The sequence below is a fragment of the Myxocyprinus asiaticus genome, chromosome 3 (assembly GCF_019703515.2).
Source record: "Myxocyprinus asiaticus isolate MX2 ecotype Aquarium Trade chromosome 3, UBuf_Myxa_2, whole genome shotgun sequence".
Classification (NCBI taxonomy): domain Eukaryota; kingdom Metazoa; phylum Chordata; class Actinopteri; order Cypriniformes; family Catostomidae; genus Myxocyprinus; species Myxocyprinus asiaticus.
Window position 1 is genome coordinate 40921733 of NC_059346.1, and position 19755 is coordinate 40941487.

The 19755-nt window shown below is 35.7% G+C and overlaps 1 protein-coding gene across 2 annotated transcripts in view; it reads left to right on the forward strand.

The window, feature by feature from the left end:
* Positions 1-19755, forward strand: part of LOC127419433 (ras GTPase-activating protein 1-like) — an 84547-nt gene that overhangs the window by 54028 nt on the left and 10764 nt on the right. For both annotated transcript variants that reach the window (XM_051660819.1, XM_051660826.1), the window contains exons 8-18: positions 82-232; positions 1344-1422; positions 1515-1638; positions 5447-5603; positions 6289-6376; positions 9828-9908; positions 10948-11105; positions 11189-11265; positions 14199-14371; positions 18096-18255; positions 19115-19257. In XM_051660819.1, coding sequence (XP_051516779.1) covers positions 82-232; positions 1344-1422; positions 1515-1638; positions 5447-5603; positions 6289-6376; positions 9828-9908; positions 10948-11105; positions 11189-11265; positions 14199-14371; positions 18096-18255; positions 19115-19257 — 1391 coding nt within the window. The remainder of the gene's footprint in view (positions 1-81; positions 233-1343; positions 1423-1514; positions 1639-5446; positions 5604-6288; positions 6377-9827; positions 9909-10947; positions 11106-11188; positions 11266-14198; positions 14372-18095; positions 18256-19114; positions 19258-19755) is intronic.

Below are 19755 nucleotides of genomic sequence, written 5' to 3' on the forward strand. Positions count from 1 at the left end.
TTTAAATCTGCCAAATTCATAAATGTACATTTAAATCCACTGAAAAGGACTTATAACACACCTTTTTCCCTTCTTTCTCAGTTGGCCAAGTATGCTGCTTTCTGGTCAGGCCATCAGACAATACGCCGGGCGACTACTCACTCTTCTTTCGTACCAATGAAAACATCCAAAGGTTCAAGATCAGCCCCACTCCAAACAACCAGTACATGATGGGAGGGCGGTACTATAACAGGTAGGACTTTAAGTGCTGTGACAATGCCTGAAGCTTCCCCCGAGGTCTGGCTGAAATATACCATCACTTGGTTTCCTGCCCTGAAATGCTTCATTTGCCTTCCTTTATATTTGTTTACATCTTAAACTTGGGAGTGTAGAATATTAAGAAAAGTTTAGGGATGTCCAATGTGTCGACCGCCGATATTGTTTTTGGCCATTTATTGACCACATTAAAACCATTGGTAAATCAGTTTTAAGCATGAAAACGCAAATATGAAAAAACAGTGGTTCATTTATAATTATCATCACACTTTGTAAAAACGTTGTTCAGACGTGACAGTTGTGAAAGTGGCACTTACCTATAAATGATGAGGTCAGTTTCTATTTATATTCTATTGTGTCTCTCTCTTTAACATTTTGGCCTGTCATGTCTTCAACATATCCAGTCCATGTTCAATGGAAAAATATTTATTGTTAGAACAATAAAAAGCTTTTGTACCTCTTTGTACATTTTTAAAACATAATTCCTGAGTAAAACAGTGATATAATGACAAAATAATGTAAGTGGCAGAATATCGATATCGGCTAATAGTTTTGGTTAAAATCAGTATTGGCACCAGATCGGTGCATCCCTAGTAAAGTTATATTTAGTTTTACATATTTTTTTTCAAAAGACCACCCATTACCCAAGCATTATTTTAAACATTCATGCATGTTCACTATTCACTATATTGCAAATGTCACATTAAAATGGGGAACGAATGAGTGCAAATGAGTGGATTCGGATACAGCTGTAGACACTGCTGCATTTATAGTGTTACATATTGTAGCCACGAAAGATGAAATCTAAAACATATTTCCAAAAATAAAATTTTAAATGACTTGCGTTATTTGGATTTCCTGTGTTTGTTTTTTTGTTTTTTTTTGCTGTTCACACTGCAAACAAGATATGTCAGATATGTTAAAATGCCTTTAAGAGATTAAACCCTGTAACATATTTTGACATAGAACTGATTTAATTCAGATGTACCTGTAATATTATTTCTGCTTTGCAAACAGTAATGAAAATCACATAGCTTTATATAAAGCTGGTCTCTAATAGTTTTTCATTTTAATGCTTTTCCTGGCAGTGTTGATGATATTATCGAACATTACCGGAAAGAGCAGATCGTGGAGGGCTACACTCTGAAAGATCCTGTCTCTGTCCAGGTAAATAAAAGTGAGATCATTATAATAAGCTCAGTTATTTCTGAGGATCGTCTCAATAGTAAGCATAACACTGTGTTCTTTATACTCTTTAGCAACAAGAACAAGTCCTTTCCGACTTGGTCGATGGCAAAGAAATCTATAACACTATTCGACGGAAAACAAAAGATGCTTTTTACAAAAACATTGTCAAGAAAGGATATCTTCACTTCAACAAAGGTACTGCAGGCAAAACCAATTCAACCAAGTGCAATCATTGTTTTTGGGTAGCTGACATGATATTTCAAGAACTTACAAGTAGATTCAGAAGTGTCCTGTGGTGTGACGTGCTATAATAAAAAAAGAATTTTAAATTTTAAATTTTAAATCTGTAATTTATTTATTATACATACCAATTTTATAAGCTATTGAGAGACTACATGGAATATTTTTCAAAATGTATTTGTCACAAAAATCTAGTGAAGATAAAAATGGTGAAAAACCTACAAGACACTGTGACTCGCTATACACTTAACCTGAAGATATATACTTTGATATATGCAAATTTTAACCAAAAATCTTGGTTGAATTAAAAAAAAATAAAACATTCATGGACATGTTGTCAATTACCCTTGTAGCACATTAAAAAAAATTGTTTCATTTGTATTCAATGATCGCTCATGCTCAGTGCATGCATTTGTAGCACACAAAAGCCCCATGCAAGTGCTGTTTTTTGAAACCATGAAAATATATGGCAGTCTTTGATCATCTCTTAAACTCAAAGCAGCTCAGATGAGAGAACCAGAACAAAAAGCAAAGCGTTTACCTGAACACATAGAGCTGTCCAATTCAATGTGTATGTCAGCCAGTGGCAGTGCATAATTAGAGATTGAGTGCTCTGTGGGGTGCATTGGGTGATCAAAGGATAAAAGCGGTTTACTGTTTTGCAATGAATTTGACATAGTTCTGACACCTTTTCTTGTTATTATTCAGCTGGTTTGATGTGTGCTCAAATCTTTATACGTCATAACCTTGCTGTATTATACGGGCTCCCCGTGTAAAATTAACAATCTTGTTTCTTAAAAGTTTAGCACCTTCATAAAATGGGTGGTCTCTGGTGGTTTGGCTCTCATAAAGAGAATTTTACCGTTTACCATAAGGCAGCATGATTATGACAAAAATAATAAATGTTGATTATTTCCCTTGGTGTAATCACAATTATTAATTTCTATGAACAGAATTTGTTATCTGCATGCCACATTCTTTACATAGGCTACAAATCCACAACAAGCTGAGAACTGTGTTCCTGAATTACTTCATTGATGGTTTATACATCAGTAAATCAAGACATTGCTTAAACGGTGAACATCACATTGGTCCTCTTAGCCACATGAGAAACAAAACCTATTAAAATTTTGAATAAACAAAACACTGCAACAATACTAAAATGCTTCTCTCTCATTATAATCAACAAAAGCAGTTTACACAGTTTAAGCGTTCGAGCCTTGCAGTTCAGCACAAGTTTTCCTAAACAGTCAAAACAGTCTCTTCAAAACTGGGCAGGGATGAGGACATTGGGGGCCCAGAGACAGTCAGAGTAGTTGGGTCTGATAGATCTTTTCTACCAAAAGATTAAACTAATTCATCAAGACTTCATCAGTTATCTATTTTACATATCAGGGCACATATACAGTATTGTGCAAAAGTTTTAGGCACTTGTGAAAAATGTTGCATAGTGAGGATGTCTTCAAAAATAATGACATAAATAGTTTTCATTTATCACTTAATGTCGTACAAAGTCCAGTAAACATAAAAAAGCTAAATCAATATTCGATGTGACCACATTTGCATTTAAAACAGCCCCAATTCTCCTGGACACAGTTTTTCTTGGTTGTTGGCAGATAGGATGTTCCAAGCTTCTTGGAGAATTCACCACAGTTCTTCTATCTATTTAGGCTGTCTCAATTGCTTCTGTCTCTGTATGTAATCTCAGAATGACACGGTGTTCAGTGGGAGGTTTTGTGGGGGCCATGACATCTGTTGCAGGGCTCCCTGTTCTTCTATTCTAATCTTTTCTATTTGCAAAAGTAATGTTTGGGAGTCTAACATTTATATTTCCTATTGACACACTAAAGCTGAAGATATGAATAACCATCTTAAGACAAATGCTTTTGTGAAACATCTTATGTGCCTAAGACTTTTGCACAGTACTGTACTTGTATTAGATATTGAACAAAGGCATATAATATTAAACACAAATGGCAAATCTAAAATTTGTTAGCTGGAACTTGCAAGGCATTAACTCAACGGCTAAAAGATCCAAAATATTAAACCATCTCAGAAAACTAAAGGCAGATGTATGTTTATTACAAGAAACTCACCTTTCAGAATTAGAGCACAAGAAATTAACCAGTGCTCAATTTACACAGATATACTCCGCATCCTATAACTCAAAGAAAAGAGGTGTTGCTATATTAATTAATAAAAACATACCAGTTATTAATCACTCAACTATTTCTGACCCAGTGGGACAGTATGTTATTATCAATATCTCCATATACAATAAAACATTGACCATTGCTAATATCTATGGATTAAACACGGATGATGCAGATTTTTTCTCATCAATATCCAATTTCTCTCAATCAGCCATCATAATTGGAGGACACTTTCACACAGTTATTGACCCAACACAAGACAAATCTAACACCACACCACATTTTAAAACCTGGCAATCCACGGAAATCATCAAAAAATACATGACTGAGCTTGGTCTTGGTGATAGCTAGAGACTTAAATCCAACCTTAAGAGAATACACCTATTTCCCATCAGTTCATAAATCACACTTGCGTATTGATTATTTCTTAACAAGTAAATCTATCATGCCAGACATCTTAAATACTACAATTAACCCAATTGTCATCTCTGACCATGCACCAATCACCATTACTATTAATAACCAAAATACTACAAAAAAACTCATTTAGATGGTTATTATATTGTACATGGCATTAATAAAAAAAAAAAAAAAAAAAAGACTTCATCAGTCAAGGGCACTTAGATATGAATATTAAAAGATAAGATAAACAGTTTGTTTTGCAGCTGAATGACAGCAGTACAGTTTTTGTGTTTAAATATATATATATATATATATATATATGCATGGGACACAGGAGGCCTTTTGACAGATAAAAAGTACTGTATGGTGATTCAGGGGTGTCCCCTGAGAGAACATTTATAAAAATGTAAAGTCTGAATGGACCATTTTTATATTTTCCTTAAAGTGAGAATATATTAACAACAAACAAACAATTTACATTACAGTGAAGCATTAAAATACTGTTTGCATAATAAGTATAAATAGGCTTTCCTTCCCATCCATGATGACATCTAATTTTCACAAAATTAGAACAAAAATCTGATTGATTATTATGAAAGGCTCGTAACATGCTGATTAATAAAGCTAAATTTAGACAGGGAAAAAAATGTTATAGTCTAAAGGTGCCACGTTAACATTTTTGATGTTAATGTTTTTGATGTTAAAATATCCACACCTGCAACTCGTACATACAGTAAATCGGGCTTTATGCGGCGCCTCATGTCTATAGCAGGGAGAGAGGCAACGCGCTGAACGCGCTTTATTCCCGCTCTGCGTATGTATACACATATGCTTACACAATCACTTTGCCAGGTGTCAGATAACCAGCACAAAGATTTAGAGCTCAGTCCAGATTGAAATGTCCGCCTATTGAGTACCCCTGATCTAGCAAATTCTTTCATTCGCCACTGATTCCCCATTGATTTCATGCACTTGTCTGTGATTGATTGCAATGTTCAACAGCTGCAAAAGTTAGAAAAAAAACACATTGTAAACAGAAAATCTTTACGCAATGAGAGAAGACCAACATGGAATGCTGTAATGACACTTCGTGATTAACCGAGGCAGCTGCAATTCAGTTATTTATTCGATTAATTGTGTAGCCCTACCATTCAGTATCGAGAAGAGTAATGTGCATGTGTGAGATCTTTTTATCTGTATTTCTGCAGGTAAGGGCAAGCGCTGGAAGAACCTGTACTTTATACTGGAGGGAAATGATGCTCAGCTCATTTACTTTGAGAGTGAGAAGCGAGCCACCAAACCAAAAGGACTGATCGACCTGAGTGTGTGCTCCGTGTATGGAGTCCACGACAGTCTGTTTGGCAGGTATGCAATTATAGTAACGCAACTCAAGCCACCAGTGCCTTAAAATGTAATCATGGTACAATGAAATGTTTCATATGCATAAATGGAGGAGGTTTGGGAGAAGGGAGGCCACACAATTATTTGCACACATTTCAAGCAACACTTAAAATGTAGGAATGTCATTGCATTAGGTAACAAATAATCAAACAAAGTGGCATGTATTTATTTTTAAATATAACACATGCACACTTTTCAAGCAAAATATTTCACATAGAGAGGTTAGGTTTAAAGTGATAAAATATCAGAAATGCCATTCAAAATGAGGACCAAATATTTGGACACTTTCTACTGTCAGACATTAGTGTAATGTCTATTATTAATGTGATGAATTACTAGGACACCTGTGTGAACTTGAGGGGAAATGACTCAAGTCATCCACTAAAATGATCTTAGAACCAGTTGGTTAAAAGTAATTGCAAAAAATGGCTCTGAAATGAAAAGTAATAAAAAAAAAAGATTAAAAAAAAGGCTAGTATCATTTGTTTGCTGATGTCACTTGGTTTAACATTTTCTTATCTCATGCAATGACATTCATACATTTTTAAGAATGGATAACGTCTCTAAACCCTTTAAAGAACACTTTACTTTGCAATACTGATGTAACATATCAAACAGTCTTATTTTTATGTGATTTCTTTATGTGCAGGCCAAACTGTTTTCAGATTGTGATTCAGCACTTTAGTGAGGAGCAGTACATATTCTACTTTGCTGGGGATACACCTGAGCAGGCACAGGTACACATCACTTCAGTGTGACTCGGACAGTACAACAGGGCAGGCTTTGTTCACACTGCACCCAGTTCTGATTTTAGTTTCAGATCCAATCTTTAGGACTTACTGTCCACAATGTAATTTTTGTTAGTGATCAGATCTGTTTGTTCAGACAGTGTAGTCAATATTCAGTATATCTATATGGGTTGCCAAAGTAATGCCTTAAGCATCAACGTGAATTCATGAGAAGAGGCTTTGTTCTACAACAGCTGAAAGTAGCTGCCATCGTTAAAAGAGAGGATGGAAAACTGGAAAGTTTGTCTTGAGACAACATAAGCTCCAGAGGCATTACTCAGTGTTTCCCACAGGATTTTGTGAGACTATGGTGGGTGGACCTTGGACCCTCTAGGGGGCACTGGCGGCATGCTCCCCCGTAAGATATGTTTTAAAGTTAAATGCATCAATCTGGTGCACTTTGGGAGCAAAATTAAGAGGCTAGATCTATGAAGAACTTTGTGCTCTTGTAAACAATTTTGTGCTCTAGTAGTAATTTAATCATAAACACATTGGTTGTAGAGATATGGATGGTGATGACACGGCAGAAATGTCACCCACAAAGCATAAACGAGACGAACATGGTCAAAACACAAAATCGACCAGAGCATACATTTGAGCCAGGGCTTGACATTAAGCATTGTTATGTGCTTGTCCTACGGACAAGTAAATTGGTCAGTCACTTGTATGAGTCAAAAAGTTACTTGTCCGGAGAGAAAAAAGGACATTTAAGTTACATGTTCAAGTAACAAGTCAAAGTTTATGTTGTATATTTTTCTAAAATTATGACCAATGCCCAACCTAATAGTGTACTTATGCAATCAACTCAATGTAAGAAATGTGCAGTGCAGATTACAAGAAATGTAAACTGCACTGGGTAGAGGAGGAGACTGTTGTCATATGGTAAATATTTTATGTTACGTATGGTATTCAAATAAAGGAAAGCCTCCATCGCCACCATTAACAGCAGGGGTGCTCACACTTCTATGGAATGAGATCTACTTTTTTATAATGTTATTGCAGCAAGATCTACCATATACAATAAAGGCTATACATTATCACAATACCAAAATTACAGTAGTCGGTCGTGAAATCTGACGATTCTCAATACCAGCTTCAAAATCACAACAAATAATAACACAAACTAATATGTTAATTATGGAAGAATGTTTTCAAGTTCTTAAGTAATTATTCAAGACTAGTAAACAGTCAGTAATAAAATAACAGTAAAAAACAGCAATAAATAGAAAAATAATAATAGAAACAAAAAATACAAATTAAGAAAATTCAGTGCTTTTTTAACAGCTTTAAAAGTTTTTAACAGCAGTAGGCTATCAAGCATTCAAGTAAACATTCAGAATGAAATCCAGCATAAAACTACTTCTGGTCTTTACTGTATGATTATAATACATTAATACTTTTTAGTTACGCAGTCAAGAGCAGTTAGTGTTTTCTCATTTTCTTGTTATGGTTATTTGATTATTATAATGACACACTAGATGGCAGCAGGTCTATTAGCTTACATTTATACTTACAAGTTCACTTTAGACATCACTCTCTGTGCTTACATGAATACCTCACCAAGACGGGCATTTTGGCGGAATTTTGAAATGTATTTGACTATTCAGCATTTCCGGAACAAGCGCATGTTCAGCACACATACGCCGCCTGTCAATGTAACAGGGCGCAGCTGTTTCTAGATCGCCTGCAAATTATAAAATGACATGCTCTGGATTACTTTCAACAGCAGAATGAAAATATGAACTTTCTAGTAAGTGACAGGCCTAGGCTATCACAAATATATGTTTATTTTTTTTGTTATTGACATTTTAATCAGTCTGCTTGTCCAGTTGGGCAAGTAAAATTCTCTTTCACTTGCCCCTTCAAAAATCCACTTGTCCCAGACAAGAATTGATGTCGAACCCTGTGAGTAATCAAAGAAATGAAGCAAAAGTGGTTACCTGTGTTGAACTTGCTCCTCAGATGCTGAAAATAGTTACATTGTCAGAGCCGCTAGTAATAACGTTAATGGTTTCTGTGTGTGTGTGTGTGTGTGTGTGTGTGTGTGTATATATATGTATATGTGTGTATGGCAAGCTGTTTTGACATTTGTTTCTTAAAACTTACTAGTATCTATTTTTATGTGACTAGTACTTATTTTAGAGACTAGTACTTATTCATTAGATACTAGTACTTATTCATTAGGTACTAGTACTTATTCATTAGGCACTAGTACTTGTAATCTTCAAAAGATTATGAACACAGAAAGAAGCATTCTCCTCAGAAAAAGATGTTGGTTCCATGCCTATATACAGTCATAGTAGTTTGCTTTAATTAGTTTGTTGCTGTAATCATCAGATAAAGTATAACTGACTGTAATTCAATGCACATAATCTTTAAGGAAAAGTGTCATCATGGATTAAAAAAATAAGACAATCTACAATAGAAATATAAAGTAACTGACTACAGTTGCCTCTTAAAATTTAATTAGTCATGTATAGTATTACTGAATAGTATACAAATGTGCTCTAAAAATAGTACTAGTACCTATTACATTTGGGATATCTCTGGGCTAAATAGTTACTAGTCATTAAAATTAAGTACTAGTACTTATATTTTCTAGGATAGTAACATTTACATAGATACTAGTCACTATTAGAATAAATACTAGTATCTATTGAATAAGTACTAGTGCCTAATGAATAAGTACTAGTAACTTATAAGTACTAGTATCTAATGGAATAGTTACTATTCACTAAAAATAAGTACTAGTAACATAAAAATAGATAAGTAATATATATAGTAAGTTTTAAGGAATAAATGTCAAAATGGCTTGCCATAATGTGTGTTTGTGTGTGAGCATGCGCACATACAGTGGGGTGTGGGGCTGACTGACTGGGAGTGAGAGATGCTTTGCTGAAGCAAGGGTGCAAAACACAATGTTAGAGCTCTTTTATGTTATTATGAGAAGTGTAAAAATATTTTCAGATCATTATGAAACTGTGGCGGGACAAATTAGATTGTGGTGGGCCACAGTCCCTTATACATTCATGCATATGCTGTGTCCAAAACCTCTTGTTCACTATACAGTATAGTGAATGTAACATAAAATGAATGAATGCATGAATTTGCAGACAGCCGTATACACTGTTGCGCAATGTATATGATGTGGAATGATGATGAAAAACTACTTTCATCTGACCATTTAGACATGAACATATTTCCAAAAATCTGGATTTGAAACCACATATGAATGATTGGGTTTGTAAAATCAGATTTCATGTGTTTGAATTTTGTTTCTGTTCACACCACTAACAACTTAAAAGATTTGAATCGGATATGCCAAAAATGTGTCTGAAGGCTGTTAAACTGTTAAATAAATGCTGTATTTTTCGACCAACCATGTGTCCTGCATTTACAGGACTGGATGAAATGCCTGCAGACGTTCTGTAATAACCTTAGGAAACCCATACAAACCACATCCAACAAGCGTTTGCGTCAGGTAAGAGATGCTAGCCAGTGTGTCAAGTCTCCCTGTTTTCATCATACTGTGGCTGCCCTGTCGCACTCATACTTTAAAGGGATAGTTCACCCAAAAATGAAGATTGTCTCATTTACTCACCCTCATGCCATCCCAGATGTGAATGAATGACTTCTGCTGAAAACAAAGATTTTAAGGAGAAAATCTCAACTCTGTAAGTCCAAACAATGCAAGTGAATGGTGGCTAGAACTTTGAAGGTCCAAAAAGCATATAAAGGCAGCAAAAAAGTAATCCATACCACTCCAATGGATAAATCCATGTCTTCAGAAGCGATGTAATAGTGGGCGAGAAACATATTAATATTCGAGTCCTTTTTTACTATAAATCTCCACTTTCAATTCCACATTCCTCTTTTTATTGCGATTCGCATTCTTCGTGCCTATCGCCACCTACAGGGCATGGATGAGAATTTATAATAAAAAAGGACTTAAATATTGATCTGTTTCTCTCCCACACCTATCAAATATCTTTTGAAGACATGGATTAAACCACATTAGTCATATAGATTACATTTATGTTGCCTCTCTATGCTTTTTGGGCTTTCAAAGTTCTGGCCACTATTCACTTCCATTGTATGGATATACAGAGCCAAGTTATTCTTTTAAAAATCTTCATTTGTGTTCAGTAGAAGAAAAGTCATACACATCTGGAATGGCATGAGTGTGTGAGTAAATGATGAGAAAATTTCCATTTTTGGGTGATCTATCCCTTTAATTGTGTGAGTTAATGTGTTTAGAAATCTTTGAATGTGGTGTGAGAAGGGCCACAGCTGAGGTCTCTAGATGCTGGTGAGAATGCAGATGAAAACCCCTTTCAGAGCACCTGATCCCCCAGAGAGGCCATTTGGGCTTAATGTAAAAAAGCACATCGTCATCTTCATTACCACAGGAATATTTTTGGAAAAGGATGTCCGCATGTCACACACCACTGACATCTCATCACTTATTCATTACAAAGCATGGCGAAATGTAATGTTCATCTTTCGTTCTCTTCATATAGGTTAGCAGTTTAGTCCTGTATGTGGAGGAGGCCCACAAACTTCCCATCAAACACTTTACCAACCCCTACTGCAACATCTCGCTGAACAGCGTGCAAGTGGCAAAGACTCACCCCAGAGAGGGACAGAATCCAGTGTTCACTGAGGAGTTCATCTTTGAGTGAGTTCATTTTGCCTAAACTATTTCTCAAGACTGATTTAGAGGGAGATTGGTTGGTTCTGATGACCTTTTCTCTCTCACAGTGATCTGTCTAGTGACATCAACAGATTTGAAATCAGCTTAAGCAACAAGACCAAGAAGAGCAAAGAAAGTGACATCTGTGAGTATTGTTGCCTGTTCGTTAACTCACTGGTTCTGAAAGCAGCCTATAACCAAACTTATGTAATTATGTTACTTGATTTATTTCTGTGATACCTTATGTTATTAAAAGTAATGTTCTGGGTTCAATTCAAGCTTTATTGACTGTATTTTTGGCATAATAACAATAATTTGACACCCATTTGAAAATAAAATATAGAAAATAATTTTGTAAGAACTTGAGGTTGCACTTACAATGAAAGTAAACCAGGCCAGCATTGGCTGAGGGTTTAAAAACAGAAACGTGATTCTCGTAATTTTGTTAAAACACTTGTGTGAACTTTTCAGTAAAAAACGTGTTTATTATTTGAGCTGTAAACTTGTTCAAATTGTAAGGTGGGGCAATTTTGTAGGTTGATGAACTTTAGACGATGTGTAGAACGCAACTGTCAGGTTCCGGAAGTAAAATCCCATTAATTTCAACTCATCCCTCCTTTTCTTGAAAAAAAAAAAAAAAGCAAAGGTCGAGGTTACAGTTACAGAGTGACACTTAAAATGGAAGTGAATGGGGGCCTGGGTAGCTCAGCGAATATCGACGATGACTACCACCTCTGAAGTCGCGAATTCGAATCCAGGGCATGCTGAGTGACTCCAGCCAGGTCTCCTAAGCAACCAAATTGGCCCGGTTGCTATGGAGGGTAGAGTCACATGGGGTAATCTCCTCGTGGTTGTGATTAATGGTTCTCGCTCTCAATGGGGTATGTGGTAAGTTGTGCGTGGATCGCAGAGAGTAGCATAAGTCTCCACATGCTGTGAGTCTCCGCTGTGTCATGCACAGCGAGCCACATGATAAGATGCACGTATTGACTGTCTCAGACTGTCTCAGATTAACCGCGCCACCATGAGACCTACTAATTAGTGGGAATTGGGCATTCCAAATTGGGGGAAAAAAGGGGATAAAAAAATAAATAATACAATAATAATAATAATTGGAAGTGAATGGGGCCAATTTTTGGAGGGTTTAAAGGTAGAAATGTGAAGCGTATAATTTTATAAAAGCACTTACATTAATTCTTCTGATAAAACTCATGTAATATGTGAGCAGTAAAGTTTTTAAATCGTCATTTTTACAGTCGTACAGACGACATTATATCATCATGGCATCGAAGTTGTAAAGTTGGCTATAACTTTAATGTTTACAGATTGGCCCCATTCACTTCCATTGTAAGTGCCTCAGTGTAAAGTGCCTTTAAAGAAAAGGAGGGACGAGCTGAATTATTATTATTTTTTTTTTTTTTTTGATAAACAACATGTCACAAATGCTGTCAATTGAGCTTAACTTTTATTGAACCCAGAATATTCCTTTAAGTACACAGTCTTGTACCTTTGTGTTTTGTCTGATTTTCAAATATTCTCTGCTTCAAATCAATGTTTGGGTAACACTTTGCAGTAAGGTTCCATTTGTTAACATTAGTTAATGCATTAGGTATCATGAACTAACAATTAACAATATATTTTAACAACATCTATCAATCTTTGTTAATGTTAGTTAATAAAAAAATACAATTGTTCATTGTTAGTTCATATTAGTTCATAGTGCATTAAAGAAATAGTTCACCCAAAAATTTAAATTCTCTCATCATTCACTAACCCTGATGCCATCCCAGATATGTATGAATGTCTGTCTTCAGCAGAACACAAATGAAGATTTTTAGAAGAAGAAAGAGCTCTGTTAGGCCCTTATAATAGAAGTACACAGGTGCCAGCACTTTGACGGTCCAAAAGTCACATTTAGGCAGCAATAAAGTAATCCACACGACTCCATTCGATCAGTGAATGTCTTCTGAAGCGAATCGATAGGTTTATTTAAGATACAAGTCGATAATTAAAACGTTTTTAACTTCAAATCGGCACTTTCATCCAGGGCTCTCGCGTGACGTTCGTTCTTCTGTTGTAAATAAACGCTGCTTCTGAATTCTCGCGTGAATTCGCAGACGCGCTTTCGTCGCGCTTCGTGTCAGCTGCTGGCAGGAAGAGCTTTTTTAAATGTTATTAACTTTTTTAATGTTTTGGTAATCTATTTATTTTTTACACAAACGTATCTATTCGCTACATTTCATTTTTGGGTGAACTATTCCTTTAATGTTAACATATACAACTTTTGATTTTAAAAATGTATTACTATGTTGAAATTAACATTAACCAAGCTTAATAAATGCTGTAAAAGTATTGTTCATTGTTAATTAATGTTAACAAATGGAACCTTATTGTAATGAGTTACCAAAATTTGTAATGTTGTGATTCACCTCGGAGCTGGTTGTTTTGTTTCATGGCTTAGAACTCTTTTATGAAGGATTTTATGAAATCCCCATGAAAAAAATTAATGGAAAAAATACTTCCGGAACCAAGATGACTGAACAAGTGGGCAGGCACTGTTGCGATATATTACCGACATAATTCCTTTGAGTGCTGTTTGCTCCATGTTAACAGTCCCTTTCTGGTATCCTTGCATATCATTTATCGGTTTTGCTGTCGTTACATATTCATGATATTAAAGTTAAAATATTTTATAAAACTTTACATGGACAAGGTTGATAAGTAGTTGTATCACACTAGTCTAATGCCACCACAAATCATGTCATATGGCTACACTTTTGATATTTTAATGTTTGCCTGGCCCGTGTTCTTCAATTGCAAATGCCGTACCGTAACTGCTAATTTGGGCTTTTTATGAAAAATCTAAGGGACAAATTAAAATTATTTTCTGTGGTAATTGACATTATGCCACAAATGCTGTCGATAGAGCCTAGCTGGTACTGAACCAGGAATGTTCTTTGAAACAATTCACAGATTAGGTCACTCCTTTTCCTTGTACAAGTGTGCCTTCTGCTGGTGCTATGTGGAAAGAAGCATGATGACTACTCTCTTATTTGTTTCTCTTCCATATTTTTCCAGTGTTCATGCGTTGCCAGCTGAGTAAGCTGCAGAGGGGCCAAATGATAGATGAGTGGTTTCCTCTGAGCTCCTATGTGCCTCTGAAGGGAATCGAGCCAGGCTCACTTCGCGTAAGAGCACGCTACTCCATGGAGAAGATCATGCCTGAGGAAGAATACAGTGAATTCAAAGAGGTGAGTGTAGACTAGGACTGAACGATTAACCGAAATAAAATCGAGGGCAGCGATTTAATTAAATAAATAAAGTCTCAAGGCGCTGCCTACTGTGCTGCGCCTATGTGCATGGCTGTTTTGTCTGTATTGTGTAGTGCTTTCTTAAATACAACAGGATCAATGTATTACACATGTGGTTTCAGAGTGGTTCTGTGCTCCATACACACAAACTCTATCTCTCTGGTGCCCTGAGTGACAGATGTGCTCTGAGTTCAGTTAGGTGTGCTAACGTGCACTGAGCGCATTATTTATAGCACCCCAGATTGACTTAAATTGCACATTCGTGTAATTTCACATACCTCTGTGTTTGGCCACAACAATTTACTATACACATTTAAAGTAACCCCATGAGAGTGTTTTTTTTTTTTTGACAGCAAGGCAGATGAGAGCATTTCACTGCATTAAAAGGCAATTGTCAACTCAACTTCAAACAACAGAAAACTTCGTCCCTTCAGTTTTCAAAATAAAAGCTTGGGGGTTTACCAGGACTGCATAGTAAGTTAAGAAATTATTAAAGATATAAATTACTATTAAATAATAATAATAAATTATAATAGTTATAATGATAATTATTATTATACAATAATATATTTCTATAATAATTTCTTAATATTATTATTGCAATAATATAATATTCAAGTTGACTGGGTTTCAAAACAATTCTAAAAAGTGAACTGACCCTTTCACAAATTGGACAAAAACTTTTTTTTTTTTACAGAGCAGACAGATGCAATGCGATTGTGATGCTTTCCCAATCCGACAGCCCTACACATAAACCTGCTGTCTTTGACATTGCTCCGGTTTGTAAAGGCATGGTTTTAAATGAGATGACGAAAATAACCATATATTCATAAGACTATTGAAGCATATGCCTACATTGTAAATACATAGGCTTACGTTTAACTGTGGGGTAAAGTTTGTTTTAGGTTCGATATTCATTTTATATTCGCCTGTGGTGCGTAAGGGACCGTCTGAAAACTCCACACGCAAAAAACGGAACTGGCGTCAGAGCAGTCATTTATTTGACTATTGACTTGCATTTTATATCATAAAAAACATTATTTAAAAAATAATACAAACAAAAACATTTCACAGGTTGTAGTAGATTGCCAGAGTGATGGCTGTGCAAATGAATGTACAGTATTCACTTATATTATGGAGAGAGAAAAAATTTACAAAAACATTATTTTCACGTTCCAAAGGTTATAGTAAGTTCCCAGTGGGCAGACTGACTTACTACAGGTGAGAGTTTTTACAGTTAGTCAGTCTATCCACTGGGAAGTTACTATAACCTTTGGAATGTGAAAATAATGTTTTCAGGAATTTTTATGATGTTTATCCTGAAGTAACCTAATACTGTACTCATATTATTGAATTTACTGTAATAATCTCATCTGTTGTAAATCAGTCCATCTGCTGGGAAGTTGGGAACTTACTACAACCTTTGGAATGTGAAAGTGTACTTTTAATGATTTATGTTTAACTTGCACATCAACTGAATGAGTGATTGGACACCGCCTGTGTTTAATAGTGAGTGGAATTTTCAGACGGTCCCTTAAGTATACTAAGCAATGAAAGCACATTGGAGCATTTTCAGTCATAATTCTGCAGCCACACCAACTGAGTGCAGTGTTTTATGTCTGTATATTATAGTTATGTACCATTTATATTTATATACCATAACATCAAGCCAAGTGTGCAAAATCTTTGCAAACTTGCTGCCTGCAAAGAGCGCGGGTACGAGAAACCAAATATCCAAAAAACATCGAACCTAAAACTAATTTTGCCCTGCTCTGGGAGCTTAGATGTGAGGGACTTGCTCATCATGGAAATTATGCTAAAGAGAGTTCATGATTGCTCGTCTCTCAAAAGCTCGACCAGTGAATTTAAAATCAGCATTTATACATAGCCTTCACATTTGTCCTATAATAAAAGTTACACAAAACCATATAAGACCCAGAAGTTAAAGGCTACCCATATTCCCATTCAAAAACATGGATGTCGGAATGATCTGAGCTTGAAATTAGCACTCTTCACTGCCTTGTACATACTTATTGTCTTATATTAATAATTAAATGTAATAATATCTTCCGGTTTATTTGTGATTATTATTATTATTTATCATTTGTTATTTACTGTTGTAGCTGTTATAATTCACTGGCATGAATGCTCATCTGTCTTGGATGCACCCTATGTCAAGTCTGTATATTCCCTGAACCGCATCTTGCTTTGTTCATTGCACAGCAATATGTAAAAAGTACATTTAAAAATTTCAATACTCTTTGATGATTTCTCATTTAAAAAAATGCACGAAACACTGGTGTCAATTTAAAATGCTCATTTAAAGCAATTAAACTATAGCTGCCTTAGATAATCATTAGGACAAATGGTGTCCCGAATGTAAATCCACCGTGACGCGGTACATGACTTGTAAAATCGGGACTGTCCCGGTTTTAAAGTGACGTCTGGTCACCCTAACTGCGAATGCCAGACCCAACTGCAGCCGATTCTTTAGTGCAGTGTGGACCACCAGTGCCCAACTGATCAGCTGCACTGCATGGTACCACTAATAAATGAATAAAACAAGTTGTGTGGCATGAAGAAGGATAACTGTAAAAAGATATTTGGCATACAGAGTGAGGGATTAATCTTAATAAACATCTTAATAATGTGTGTGTGTGTGTGTGTGTGTGTGTCGCTCTTATCAATTGCTTCACGTAGCAATGATTTTCCTAATGCTGAAGATGAAACCTTCATGTCAGCATTCAGTGAACATTTTACAGTTATGTGTAGGGCTGTCTGATAAATCGGGCTATTTGATGAGAGAGGTAGCTCAGCTGCAATAAACGTGGTGAGTTTTGGAGAATAAATGGTAAAGAATTTAATATTAACTGAGATGAATTCATCTGAACAATTAAACAGCAGAGAACTTTTATTCTGTCTCACAGCATTGAGAAGACGACGGTGCATGTTGACCAATCAGAAGAAAGGGGCGTTTCAGGTCCACCCATATGTGCGAATCAAATATTCAAGCCACGTATTAGTGAAATCAAATAATCAAAACGCACAGTGTCCCGTGGCTATTTTTCCAAATTTATATATATATATATATATATATATATATATATATATATATACACACACACTACCGGTCAAAAGTTTTGAAACACTTGACTGAAATGTTTCTCATGATCTTAAAAATCTTTTGATCTGAAGGCGTATGCTTAAATGTTTGAAATTAGTTTTGTAGACAAAAATATAATTGTGCCACCATATTAATTTATTTCATTATAAAACAAAAATGTAATAAAAAAAAAAACATTTTTGAAATTGATGACTTGGACCAAATAATAAAGAAAAGAAGCCAATAACGATTTGGACAAAAAAAATCGAATTGCGATTATTTTGAAAAAAAAATTGTGATTTGAAATTGATATGAGATGTTCAAACATCTAGTGGAAAACCTTCCCAGTAGAGTGGAAGCTGTTGGTTTTATAATGAAATGCTTAGCAAGCACATATGGGTGTGGTGTTTTGGTGATATAGTGTACTTATTAATTGATGTTGAGGATTTGATTTTGTACAGGGCAGTGAATCAATAGCGAATTAATTAACTGGCTTTGGTATGCGTCACTGAATAAAATCAGTGAACACTAGTCCTAAAAGCTCTATCTGTCCATTCCTAGCTCATCCTGCAAAAAGACTTTCATGTGATCTATGCGCTGGCTCACGTGTGTGGGCAGGACCGCTCCCTGCTGGCCAGCATCCTGCTCCGAATCTTCAGACAGGAGCGAGCTGAAGCTCCATTACTGAGGACGCTGAATGACAGAGAAATTAATATGGAGGGTAGGGCTCCTTCCATTTTACTATTCACAGTTCAATATTTAACCACAAACAGATGTCACAGCTGCATTAAGACTGGGTAGCATCTCTCATGCTTTTTCATCATGGTTTATATGCAAACTCTGTGCCGAACAAAGCGAACACTTTCTTACGTTGATCAGTTGAAAATCTTCAGAATGTTCAGAGTAGAGTTGTCACAATAATGGTATTGGTTGTATCGACTCAAATTTACCAATCCAACTATGGTAAAAGCTTGGCTTATGAATATTAAGGTTAGATTTTATGTTAAGGAAGGTTACAAAGCAATGTCACTGTGACCTATTTAATATTCATGCGATACTGCGATAAAACACAAAATATGATAAAACTACACATTTTATCAAAATTGAGTTATAACTGAAATCATATCTCTTAGACTTAGATCTGTCCTGTGACAAACAGGTTTGGCTCAACTGTACTTATATTCGTTAGAGCTGTAGCCTAGCGGGCTGCGCTCATTACACGTGGTGCTGATGCATTGCGGGTGACCCGAGTTCAAGTCCCAGTTGTGAGGTCATTTCCACTAACTCTGTCATTAAAAAGCCTACAAAAAAGTTTGATAATCCACATTTAGCTGGCCAATCAGAAAGCTTTGAAGCCATTTTCCTAGTTTCAGTTTTGTAGTTACTATGTTTTGACTTTGTAGGACAGTATAGTAGGATTTGTACATTTGCCACCAGTGTACCAAATTAAGTCGATCCAACAAATACTGTAAAAAATGGTTTTAGTAAATTTCTTGAAATTGTTTCTTTAAATAACCTTGAAATGTCAAAAGTACCAGTACATTGGCATCTAGGTCAGCTGTTTTGTTTTGGTATTGCAGATGAAGCCACAACGCTCTTCCGTGCCACTACTCTAGCTAGTACTTTGATGGAGCAGTACATGAAGGCCACAGCCACACCTTTCGTTCATCACGCCCTTAAAGACACCATACTCAGGATCATGGAGAGCAAGCAGTCTTGTGAGGTAACATTTTGGATTACATTTTCTACTGTACATGTCATGTTCCATTTTACCTCAGATCTTTAAACGTTGTGTCTCTTTACATTGGTCAAGTTTCCACCCAAGATGCTCATTTAGATTAAGCAAATAAATCACAATATCGCAAAAAAAAAACTTGTTTTCGAACAAAGCAGTGTTTTCATCACATGTTTTCAAGAAAACAAATTCATCACTTCTGGGGAAATGTATGCAAAATAGAAGTGGAAATGGAAGTTGAAGCCACTGCAGCTCTTTAATTAAATGTAAAAAATAGGGATGTCCCGATACTTGTATCGATATTGGCTCAGATACCAAAAACCAATACCATCTGATGTACGAATGTCGTTATTGACATAAGTATTCAGACCCTTTGCTATGACACTTGAAATTTAGCTCAGGTGCATCACATTTCTCTGGATCATCTTTGAGATGTTTCTACACTTTGATTGGAGTCCACCTGTGGCAAATTCAATTGATTGGACA